Below are 13473 nucleotides of genomic sequence, written 5' to 3' on the forward strand. Positions count from 1 at the left end.
TATTTGTAATGATATAAAACCTATATAATTTGTAATTTATATATTTAGCTTTTGATTATTTTGTAAAGTTCCTAACCAAAACTGGAGAATTTGCCAGTCTAGCTGGGACAATTGTAACTGGTCTCTTGGGTTGGTTGGCAATTTGTCACATGTTTTTTTGTCTATTTATTTTGGCTTGCACTGATTAGGAGTACCATTTTCATTCATCTTCTTAACACAACTCACTTTGAAGTAACGCACGCATGGTTCTGTTCGAATCCTGAAATCTTCAGGGTTCAGAGGACAGTACGTATTTACAGGGAAGCAACACAAGACCCAGAATAGTGAAAAGAGGAGTCGATGAATTCCACATTGAGGATGGGGAACCAGAGAGGGTCGATCATCTTTTGTTTCTCGTCCATGGTATCGGGAGTGTATGTGACTTGAAATTCAGAACCGTTGAGGAAGTCGGTGAGTTTAGCAATAGAGTGTGATTAATAATCTTGAAGGAAACAGAAATTAAAATTAATATCTTAATTCTCGGCAAGAAGGCTTGCAATAAAAAGTAGGGAAGAGTGGGGTATGGTGTCTATTGCGAGGTATGGTGAGAATGACAAATAACGGCCTTATTTTTTAATTTTTTAATTATTTTGTTTTTACGTGAAATATTTATCTATGTTTAGAAAAATATTGATTTGATGCAATTTCTGTTTTAAGATACGCTTTAGAAGAGTAATTAGGAAAAAATAGTTTTGTCGGAAATGAACGGAAAAGTCTTTGGCAGAAATTAAGAATTTATAGCATATTTTGAAATAATGAAAGCATAAAAAAGTTAAGTTTTAATAGGTGAAGTATTTTAATAAAATTCTGGTACCATTATTTTTTTCTATAAACGCTTTAAATTTATTAAAATTAATTAAATCTTGGGCCGTAACATATGGGGCACGATGTCCCGTGGCGACGATCCCATGTATTTCAGTAGCGATTACGAGATTATATCTGCTTTTGCCACATACTTTACTTTGATTATTAAGAAAAAATTAAATTAATATTGAAAATGTCTGGAGTAATTTTTTTGTCACATTACACTTTCCAGAATTATTATATTATATAATTTATATTGTAAAATGCTTATATTGTTTAAATAAATGGCAGTAATATGGCGGTCACTATCCCTCAGGTTATGGGGTACGCTGGATGAAATCCAACATCCATCCATCAATTTATTAAATGTAAAATGATGACGTAATTAAGAAGAGGTTTGGAGTAATAACGAAGGTCGTTGTTTATAGGTTATATAATAGGGTGGCTCAAAAACGCTGTTTTTTAGAACGAAGCGATCCCCCCAATTCCAAATCCGAAAAAAGAAATTCCTCATTTTTTTCAATTTTAAACGGTGCCGGTTTTGACTTAAAGTTTCCCATGTAAAATGCATAGGGACCCTTAAAACAAAAAATGTCAATTCTTCACGAAATCGACCTTTTGAGCACTGTATTCTGGTGGTTTTTTACTTAAAATTATTATTATTGATCTAGTGGAATATTTATTTTAAATAGTTAATTAATCTTTAAATAATTTAAACAAATGGAATTTATTTAAATATTTTTTTCCGAAGATTTGTTTTTTCCCCTTAGAATTATTACTATTAGTTTAGTGGAATACCTAATAACATTGGTGTACTAATTTTTAATTTTTTAAACAAATGGAATTTTTAAAAATAGTTTTTTTTTTAAATTCGTTTTTCCCCTAAAAATGATTACTCTTGCTCCAGTGGAGCATTTATTAACATCAGTTCATTAAGTTTAAATTATTCAAACAAATAGAATTTGTCTAAGTAATTTCTTTTAGAATTTGCTTATTAATAATTAATTCATCAGTAATATTCAAGTAATAATTTTTATTACAAAAAAATAAAAAAAAATAAAATTAATCAAACAATGTTGCTAAATATTCCACTGAAGAAATATTAATAATTTTTAATAAAAAAATTATTTAAACAAATTCAATTTGTTTTTCAATTGAAAATGAATGAACTAATGTCAATAAATATTCCACTAGACCAATAATAATAATTTTGAAGAAAAAAAAGGAATTTTCGAATAAAATTTTTTAAACAAATTCCATTTGTTTAAATAATAAAAAGTTAATGAACCAATGTTAATAAATATTCCACTAGATTAATAGTAATAATTTTTATGGGGAAAAATGAATTTCCCAAGAAAAAGAATTATTTAAACAAATTCCATTTGTTTAAATAATTAAAATTAATTAACCAATGATAATAAATATTCCACTAGACCAATATTAATAATTTTAAGCAATGAAATACGAGAGTGTAGTGTTCAAAAGGTCGATTTCATGAAGAATTGACATTTTTGGTTTTAAGGGTAGTTTTCAGGTAGTCGTGGGGTTGTGCAATAAAATGGGGGGATCGTTACCCTCTAGCATGCAGAACAATTTTGCCATCCATTTTTGGACCACCCTATTATATAACGTATGTTACCTGATAATGTAAGCTTCACCTTAAAAAATCAGCCTCCTGTCACCGAGAGTTGAAAATAGTCTATGTGTTGAAAACGGTCATGCGGCGACGCTAGTAATAACTTTGTTCTAGTTGTTCTCATGGTTATATGACTTTTGTCATGTAGAGCATTACAAGCTCTTAAAAATGTATCCAGAAAACGGTTTATTTATGTAATTATTGTGAGAAGACACGGTGGATTTTTCTAATGGTGTTTTTCTGTTTTGTTTTAATCGAATTAATTTCATTAATTATGCCGATGTGTATCGATCCGGGGATCAAATCAGGTTACAAAAGTAAGCTCAGAGAATCCAAAGATACCGATTAATAATTAGGAAAGATTTTGCCGGAAATGAGTTAGGTTTTATTTAAAAAAAATAATATTAAGTTTTGAAGATTTCAAAATGCGGGGTAAAAGAATATAAAATACTTTGAGACAATTTTTTATAATTTTTCAGGATTCACAAATTTTTGAGGTAAACTAAATTTTGTCGGCTGTCCAGAGAATGAAAAAATGTTTCTATTATTTATGGGCAATTTTTAAATGAATTTTTGTAAGGAATTTCAAGAAAAAAATAAAAAAAGAGTTAAAAACCTTTACAAATTATTTCCTAAAATTTTTAAATAATGTAAAAGATTTTAAAGAAAAATTTTGAAATTTTGCCATATTATATAATTAAAAAAAAATTGACTAAGTTTAAGAGATATTCAGAAGTTTTGAAATAATTAAAAAATAATTAAAACTTTTTAAGATTTTTTATGAGTTTTGTAAAGTTTCACGAAAATGAAAGAATTTTTTCAGGTTCCTAGGGAAAATTGAAATAATTTCTTAGCAAAAAAAATAATTTTAAAAGATTATATAAAAAGATTTTAAAAGATTTAAAAAATTGTCAAAGAAGAGTTTGAAATATTTTAAGGCAATTTTTTGAATTTTGTAGAATTAATAAAAAATGCGGGAAATATTTAAATAATTTTTAGAGATTAGAAGGTTTAGATGGTCTGACAAGATGAAACAAATTTTTCTTATATTTGTGTGAAATTTTAAATAATTTTTTATTTTGAAAAATTAACTTTAAGAGAAACTTAAAAAGGGGTTTTAAACATATCAAACGGTTTCCTTTTTAAAGATTTCAAAACTAAACTTTCGGAGCTTTAATATAATTTGGAAAGTTTTTAAGGGAATAAATCAATTTTCTTAAAATTCCGGGGAAATTTTTGAAGATTATAAATTCATTTATTTTTATTGTGGATGATATTTTTAAATTTTGAGAAAAATGCGAGTCAGTTAAAAATATTTTCAGGAATTTAAGATCTTTTGAATAGATTAGAGATATTTTTAAAGTAGGAAGTATTTTCGAAAATTTATCAAATATTTCTTGATTCCTTCCCAATCTTCTAGATTATGTTCTGACACGTCTGAAATATTCAAAAATGTTTTTTACATTCTCATCAGAGAAGATATTAAATTTTAGTAAAATTTGACCCCCCCAGTTTTTGTCAAATGCCCACGTTTTGAGGCCCTCTGAATCCGAAAAACGGGTTTTTACGAATGTGTCTGCCTGTCTGTATGGCCGTGTGTTCGTATGTATGGCTGTCTGTCTGTGAAAACGGTAACTTTGGACAAAATTCATGTATTAGATTGCCCTTCGGTACATTCGTTTAGTGTCCTAAACTAAAGGTCAAGTTCGTTAGCCAGCCATTTTGGATGAAAATTAAAAAAGTGGGTACATTTTGAATATTTTTGAGACCACTTTTTTCAAAATTCAAAAATTCTCTATACGGTTATTCATAGTATTCAAAAAGTTGAACAATTTACCCTCATTATTTTTTTTAGAAAAATAAAAAATTATTAGGGTTAGAGCATTTTAAAATCCAAAAAAACGAACTAAAATGAAAATTTTAAGCCAAAATACGCATGATATGAAAAAAAGTCAAGTGAAGAAAAACTTTGCTTTTTGAAAGCTCTACAGGATTATGATAACTTTTTTAATTTGGCCGAAAAGTTGAACATTCCAAATTTGATCGTACCAAAAATAATGAAAAAACCAAAAATTCCATTTTTTGGTCAAACTATGCAAGATAGGAAAAAAAATGAAAAAGCTCAAATTGCGCGCCCTGGTAAGATCTACAAATTTATAATGAATTACTTTTCGACACAAGCTACGAAAAAAATGAGACAACTTGTTCATCTAAAAAAGAGCTATAATTTTTGATAGGACACGTAGTTTTTGCTTTAGTTATAAAAAATAACATTCAAAATAAAAATATTAAAATTTTTTGAAAAAAACGACACAAGGTATGAACAAAATGTATGAGCAGACAAAAGTTGTTCGCCTAAAAAGATCTATAAACTTATTATTAATCATTTTTCGATCGGATGAGTAGATTTTCTCTTAATCGTAAAAAATAAGATTAAAAATTTAAAAATTAAATTTTTGCAAAAGCACAGAAAAGACATAGGCTTCTATATAGGACCCTATATAGGTTCCTGTATTAGATCCTATGCAGATGCTCATTAGTTTTTATTTAATCGTAGAAAACAAGATTAAAAATAGAAAAAAATTATAAAAACAAGGAAATAAGAATTAGTATGATTAAATTTTTATGCATATTATGAATTGTAATGATATACATTTATTGAAATTATACATGTTTCAGCGCAGCTTAGAATATAATTTAAAGCAGAAAAAGAAGCAAATATAAAAATAATCATGATAAATACAATTTGCTCTTTATTTTGCAATTTTTAATGAGTAATCCCAGGCAGAGTTACATAAAAAATGCATTATAACTGATATAATAGTGTTGTGTATAATGTAGAAAAGTTGACATGTTGGACAAATTCGAGTGCGAAGCACGAGATACGTGATTAGAATTTGTTCATTAGAGCCGAAAGAGCTTTAATAAAAGAGAGTTCAAAATCACACAATTATAGTTGTCGGTCTGTTGACCTTTGATTTTAAAAGGTCTGTGCACGAATGCGGGAGAAATGCAAAGGCCAAGCGCGGAGTGCGATTGCCATCAGTCGTGTGCCGTAGATACGCTCAAACACTCGAGTTAAGCTCTTTTAACGAAAGAGAATTCACAATCACAAAATTACAGTAGTAAGTACATAAGTCTCATTCACTACCTGACTAGGCCATGAAGAAAAAATGATTTTAAAGGGTTTTTTTTATTCTTTTTTTTGGTAATATTTATGGATTTTTCCTATGGTGTTGCATGGTTTTGTAGAACAAAGTTACTACTAGCGCCATTTCACGGCCATTTTCAGCTCTCGTGACATATTTTTTACGCTGGGCAGAACATTGCGAAGTACCCACCTGTCAAAAATACACTTCTTAGGGATTCAAAATTTGTTATGCTTTTTAATGCAAGGCTTCTTACCGGGTCACAGCTGCTAAGTACCCTATTTAGAATTTTTCTTTTTTTTTTACTTGCATTCCTTTACATTCTTTTAATTCTATACATTCTTTTTAATTCCTTTGAATTGCTTGGAATTATTTTTAACTCTTTCAAATTCTTTTAACTTCCTTGCAATTTTTTAGACTTTTTTTGATTATTTGAGTTCCTTGAATTCATGTAATTCCCTAAATTTGAAGAATTTTCTGAATTTCAAGGGATTTAAAATAATGCAATGAGTTCAGGTAATTCAGAAGAATTTCCGGTATTCAAGTAATTTAGAGAATTGAAGGAATTCTAACATTTTAGGCAATTAAAAAATCAAGGATTTTAGGAAATTCAGTTAATTTAAAAATTTTTAGAGAATTTTGGCAATTTCAGGAATGCAATGAATTCAGAGGATTTAAGAAATTTAGTGAACTTAGAGAATTCTGCGGAATTTAAAAACGGAAGGAAGCTAAAAGAATTCAAAAGAATTTGAAGGATTATAAAAGCATTCCAAGAAATTCAAAAGAATACATTGCATTTAAAGGAACTCGATATGAGTACAAAATACAGGTTATATATTAATCACCTGGACAAATTGCAATTGTCATGAAATTTGTATATATATGAAAAAATCTAGAAGCGCCAGGAGTATTTTTCGAGCGCGTGCTTAAGATTTTTTCAATTGCAATATAAAATGAAATAACCATGTTTCATTTTATTTTTTTTATTTTAAAAAGTAGATTTATATTTCTGGATTTAACTATTTGGTTCTAAGTTGATTTACCTTGTTTCAAGTTTGTCCCATTTGTTACAAAATGTATCTTCTTTGTTTGAAATTAATCTTTCTCTTGAAAATTCAACTGTTTGGTTAATATTTGTTTTCTCTCTTGATTGAAAAATCTTTCTTAGTTGAAAATTCGTATTTCTTTGTTTAAATTCAACCATTTCTTATTTAAAATTAAAATTTTTTCTGGTTGAAATATCAACTATTAGATTCTTTATTGAGAATTAAACTTTTTTGCTTTAAATCAACTATTGGTTGAAAGTTAAAAATAATTTTTGTTTGAAGATTCATCATTTAAACTAAAAATTTATATTTTTGCTTGGAAATGGATTTTTTGGTTAACTTTGTTTCTCTCTTGACTGCAAATTTTTTTAGTTGAAAGTTCAACTTTTGCAGAAAATTTATGTTTTTTTGGCTGAATTCAACTGATTTTTATTTAAAATTAAATTCTTTCATTGTTGAAATGTAAACTATTACATTTTTCTGTAAGAACTCATACTTTTTTGGTTGAAAATTCAACTATCTGGTGAAGACTTGAAATACTTTGTTAAACATTCATTCTTTTGGTTGATGATTTATAATTTTATTTGGAGATTCATGTCTTGGTTTGGAAATGTATCTTGTTTAGTTGAAAATTTATATTTTTAGTAGAAAAATAATCTTTTTTAGTTGTAAATTTATCGTTTTAGTTGTAAATCAAACTATTCGAGTTGAAAAATCATTTTTTGGGTTGAATTTTCACCATTTAAATTAAAAATTCATTTGTTTGGTTATTTGTTTGATTATTATTATTTTTTATATGAAAATTGGAGTATTTTGTTCGAAAATAGTTTTTTCTTTGGCTGAAGATTAGTTTTATTATCATTTTAAATGAAATTGCATCCCTGGCGTTGAAAATTGCTTTTCGGAACTGCAAATTGAACTATTCAATTTTTGGTTGAAAATTAATCTTGTTCAGTTGAAAATTTGGTTAAAAATGTATCTATCTTGTTTAAAATATAATATTTTTACTTGAAACGTTAGGAATTTAAAGCGTTCCAAATTGAATTTGATATAGTACCCACACCAATTTTTATGTGAAAGAAATTCAAGAAATTATTACTTATGTTTTTAGTGTTATTTATTTAATTAATTATTTGATGGTGATAAGATATTTAAGAATATCTTTTAATAAAATTGTTTAAAGATTTTGAAATTAAACATTATAATTAAATCTTTAGAATGTCGTACCATTAAGAAATTAATTATCCTTTACTAAAGTTACTTTCACAAATTAATAAAAAGTTACTTAATTGTACATATGAATAGCACGATTTTTATGCACTTGGATATTTACAAGGGACTGGAAAAAACGTCATTTATAATGAACTCTCGAAATCGTTTACATATGCTGGCTGGATAAATTCCGAGATACCCGGAAGAAACCTGCAATTTTCAGAGAAACTTTTTTCCAGGCTTTGATTAGACAACCTGAAATTATTCTAAATAATATACTAAACCAGAGAATATTATTTACATGGAGGTATCGACTTCATATACTTGATACATTTCATATTTTGATTTCAGTTGATGAATTCCGTAGTATATCCCTGCAGTTAGTTCAGTCCCACTATCGATCCGCATCCGATCAAGGAATAGTCAACAGGATCGAAGTCCTTCCAATATCTTGGCATACAACCTTGCATTCAGAAGACACCGGCATCGACAAAAAATTAGAAGCAATTACCCTAACCAGTATCCCGAAACTTCGACACTTTACGAACGATACACTCCTCGATATTCTTTTTTACACGAGTCCAGTTTACTGCCAAACTATCATGAAAACCGTAGGAACTGAGATGAATAGACTTTTCGGGTTATTTAACGAAAGGAATTCCAACTTTGAGGGAAATGTCTATTTGGGAGGTCATTCCCTCGGTAGTTTAATTGTTTTCGATCTTCTCTGTCATCAAAATCCGCCTCCCGAAGAAAACCTAGACGAAAATAAGGAGGTGAGTCTCTTATTTTTTAATAGTCAGTAAGGGTTGCTAGAAGAAAAAATCATGAAATTTTCACAAATTTAGTACTTTACGGCGAATTTTAATCTTTTTTTTTTACTGAAAAAAATAATTTGATAATAATTCCGGAATTTGTTAAATATTTATAATAATATTAATGAGACTTATTTAGAATTCACTAATCATTCATATCTAAAAGAAAATTGATGGATTGATGAATATGAATTCAAGAGGCTGTTTTCAATTTGTTCTGTGGAATTTTCTGGAATTTCTTAAATCGCAGTTTTTAAATCAGGAATGTTGATTCTAATAGTTCATTTTTAAAAGATAAAATTGGAGTGGTTAACTGAGTTTGTATGAATTTCCTATTAATAAAGATAAGAATTTTCTGCATTCCCAATTTAGTAAATCAAAATTTCTAAATAAGTAATTTCATCACATGTTTCTGAACTTTAAATGATGTGAAATTATATTTGGAAGTTGTAGAAGTTTCGAAAATATTAAAAAATTTTGCAACAAAATATTGATTTTTGAAGATTTTGAACGAAAAATTTCGAAGTTTTTTAAGAACCTTGAAAACGTTTCAAAACAATAAAAAAATTTATTAAGATTTCTGGGAAAATTTAAGTTATGATTTTTTATCTTTTTAAATTCTTTCGAGATTTGGTTTGATTTCGAAAAATCAATTTTAAGGGAAAATTGAAAAGAAAGTTAAAAAATGTAGAACAATTACCTGAAATATCGAACACTAATGTAAAACAGTTTAAAGTAAATTTATTCAATTCTGCAAGAATGCAAAATTGTAGAAAAAATTCTAGTAAGTTCAAGAGATATTTAGAAGCTTTGAAAATATTAAAAAATAATTTTAAACTCGAAGTAGTTCAATAAATTTTAAACAAAATGCGTATTTTTCAAGATTAAGAAAAAAGAAGCTTTTCAAGAATTTTGGTCGGTTTTAAGAGAGTTAATATTTTTTAGGATTCGTGGGGAAATTTCAAATGATTTTTTTATGAAAAATTAATTTTATGAGATAATTGAAAAAGATTTCAAATGATTTCCGTAATTCTTAAAAAAGAATACAGAAGATTTGATTAAAATTTCAAAAAATTTCATGTTAACAACTCAAATATTCAACTTTTTAACTTTAGAAAAATAACTTTATTAACTCAACAATATTACACATAGCCATATAATCACTACACACTCTTTTTCCGCATAAATTCGCAGCTCACTGCCTTTGCACTTCACTTCGCTTCCCCGTTCCTCTCCGTACGCATGCGCACTGATCACATTGATACATTATTTTAAGAAATATGTTTTCTTGAAAAATTGGCTATCCTACTTTAGTTTAGTCCGTCAAACTTTTTATTTAACAATTAAAATGTAGCTATAGTAAACAAAACTGCTACCTTAAAATAAAAACTTATTCTATTCTAATTCGTAATCGTTAAGATATTTTGGATTAGAGCTTTTTCGTTTTCCTCGACCTAAATTATGATATTCATCTCTCGCTCTTTCATTCTCTTTCTATTCTTTACTCTCATACTCTTTCTCGTCTTCACTCTCATACTCACTATCGCTGCCTTGGTTTCCCTTCCAAACCTTCAGCTGGCTCACATGAGCAGTGGTTTCAAATCCCTTATCATTACTTCTATTTAATTTCTTTACCCTGTAAGTATCACTGGGCTCAATTCCAACCACTACTAATGGACCACCAAATGTTTTCTGAAGTTTGGTGGAGCGTCCAGTCGCAATCACGTTTCTCTTCATGAATACAATATCTCCGCATTGAAATTTTACATTTTTTAGTCTTTTTGAATCATATCTATCTTAATACTCTAATTGTGTTTTCTCAATGTTCGCTCTTATCTCATCTTGAATGTTTACAGGTAATCCATATCTCTCACAAGGTTCTGTTAATTCTCTTGTTCCACAATCTTCAAATCTAGGCAAATAGCCATACAATGCTTCATATGGTATTTTTCCAGTTGCTGCACTAACTGTAGAATTTAAGTTGCGTTAAATTTTTCCCAAGTTTCAGGTCCCATTTATCTTCCTCATCATCATCAATTGGACATTTCATAAGAGGTAAAATTGTCTGATTTAGTCATTCTATCAACTCTTTCGCCTGGGGATGTCGACTTGAATTTAAAGTATATTTAATTTTATATTTGTCACACAAAGTTTGGAAATTTTGGGACGTGAAACTTGTACCTCTATCTGTTACAAATCGCTGTGGTGCACCAAACGTAAAAATAAAATCTTCTACTTTTCGTACAGTCGTATTAGCTTTTACATCCCTGACCGGTCTAATATATGCATACTTCGTTAAATTATCAATTAAACCTAGTACATATGAGTTCTTTCGTGGAGTCGTAAGAAAAGGTCTTAAATGGTCGATGTGTACAATCTCAAAAGGCTTTTTTCCTGGTGGAATCGGATTTAATTCACCAGTTTGCAAGCCGCTTTTTCTTTTAGCCAACATGCATTCTAAATAGTTTTTGATATGAGCTCTAACGTATCTCCTCACTTTTGGAAAATAAAAATACTCGTTAATTCTCTTTACAATTTTGTCTACTTCGAAATGACTTGATCAATCATGATATCTAATTACTATTGATTTACGCATTCGTATTGGCACTGCATACACTTCTCGACTTTTTTGTCCTTCTCCCACCCTTTTATATAGTAACCCTCCTTTTAGTACAAAATCTCGCACTCGACACTTTTCAGCTTTAGTTCTCTCTTTTTCCTTTTTCTCTAAAATCTTAATAATCTCAACAATGTCATTGTCGGTTCGTTGGTGCATGAGAATTTCATCTTCCCGGGTTGTAATTCCCAAAACAGATTCAAGCGCCGTTGATCTGATAGGAGCTCGTGACAAGGCATCAACGTGTACCATTTTCTCCCCTTTCCTATGCTGTATTGTACATTCAAATTTAGATAATTGATTTATCCAACGCGAAATTTGTGAATTCTGCGTTTTCCAATCATTAACATTTACCAAACATCGACAGTCTGTAATAATGATAAATGAAATGCCATTTAGAAATGATCTCAATCTTTTTAATGCCCACACGATAGCCATTAGCTCAAGTCTACTGCAATGATATGTTTCTTCGATTTCGCTTGTCCTTCTACTCACCGCGTAAACTATTTGTAACGGGCTACCTTCCTCCTCTGCCTGAAATAGAATCGCGCCCACCCCCTTTGATGATGCATCTGTGTGAAGCTCTGTCTTAGAAGCTTTAGGATTATATACTTTCAAAACCGGTTTTTTTACTAACCTCTTCTTCAAAGTTTCAAATGCTTCTTCGCACTTTTTAGTCCATTCAAAAGTAACTGTGCCTTTTAATAAGTTGGTTATTGGTACAGCTATATTCGAAAACTTGGGAATAAACCGTCTAAAGAAACTGGCTAAGCCCATAAATTGCCTAACTTCGTGTTTAGATTCAGGTCGCGGAAATTCTTCAATTGCTTTTATTTTAAATTTGCCCGATTAAATCGTTCCTTCACCAATCTCATACCCAAGATATTCTACCTTCCTCATTCGAAATTTACATTTTGCTAAGTTCAAGGTCAAAGAAGCGTCTTTTAATAATGTTAATATAAATTTTAGATTTTCCATCAACTATTCCCATGTTTTAGCGAAAATACATATGTCATGAAAAAAAGTAAATGCCATCCCTTTTCTTCTCGCAATGCCTAAAACTCGATCCATTAGTTTTGCAAAATATTTTGGAGCACTAACTAGCCCAAACATAGTTCGTTCAAATTTCCTCGTTTGAGTCTCGGTTATAAAAGCCGTATAATCTTTTGATTCCTCAGTTAATGGCATCTGTAAATATTCCCACGCTAAATCCAAAGTTATAAAATGCTTCACACTATTTAGATTTTCAAGCATATCGTCAAAATTTTGAATTGGGAAATTTACCGGCTTCGTAATTGCATTGAGTTTGCGATAATCCATCACCATTCTAGATGAACCATCTTTTTTTCTCAGAAAGAAATTGTCTATTCCCATTTAAAATTTCTACTAGCTGTTGCTTTTGTTCCATCGTCACCTCCTCATCCGTGACAACATAAGAAATCTTAATCTTTTCTCTAGTTTTTACTTCTATCTTTCCGACCTCGATTGATAATATCGGTTCTCCTATCGCTTGGCCAATTTCTACTTTCTGAAATTTTTCCGCTAAATTAATGACCGGAAATGAAATTTCCCCAATTTCCGTAATTATGTTAATTAAATGTACCGACTCTGGAGCTATTTCATTTTTTTCATTAGACAACCTAATATTCGGTTTTTCATTATTTGCAAATAAGGTAGGATCAATATCGTTAAAGGTTAAATCGTATCCGTATCTCGTATAGGTTAGGTCTAGCGCTTCTGTGAAATTTCGTCCTATAATCACGTCTACATTTTGGGCATTGTTTGGCACCACTCTAAAAGCAACTTGTCTTGGTTTCAATCCCTCGAAACTCAAAATTTCATTAATTATACCTGGTGATTCTACAACACTAGCACCGTTCAAACGAACACCGTTGAAAACCACACCGTTGAAAGCGATCAAACTGTTCGTTTGAACGCTGCTAGTTATATATACTAGTTACATATACTAGACAGTCTGATAAGTACCTGAAAATTCTAAGAGTTGGCATTAGTATTCACTAATGTGAACCATTTTCATCGAACTTGATCCTTTAAATGACGCCTGTCAAAACTTCAGCCATTTATGTTTACGCATTTACAAGTTACAGCACTGAGAAGCGACTAACCTCCGAATTTTTTTTAATATGGAAAAATC

The 13473-nt window shown here is 29.4% G+C and overlaps 1 protein-coding gene across 3 annotated transcripts in view; it reads left to right on the plus strand.

Moving 5' to 3' along the window:
- Nucleotides 1-13473, plus strand: part of LOC117168265 (SEC23-interacting protein) — a 47801-nt gene that overhangs the window by 22530 nt on the left and 11798 nt on the right. For 2 of the 3 annotated variants that reach the window (XM_033353770.1, XM_033353773.1), the window contains exons 5-6: nucleotides 273-450; nucleotides 8238-8662. In XM_033353770.1, coding sequence (XP_033209661.1) covers nucleotides 273-450; nucleotides 8238-8662 — 603 coding nt within the window. The remainder of the gene's footprint in view (nucleotides 1-272; nucleotides 451-8237; nucleotides 8663-13473) is intronic. The other variant, XM_033353772.1, reaches the window with a different exon arrangement.

Source organism: Belonocnema kinseyi, chromosome 2 (assembly GCF_010883055.1).
Source record: "Belonocnema kinseyi isolate 2016_QV_RU_SX_M_011 chromosome 2, B_treatae_v1, whole genome shotgun sequence".
Classification (NCBI taxonomy): Eukaryota; Metazoa; Arthropoda; class Insecta; order Hymenoptera; family Cynipidae; genus Belonocnema; species Belonocnema kinseyi.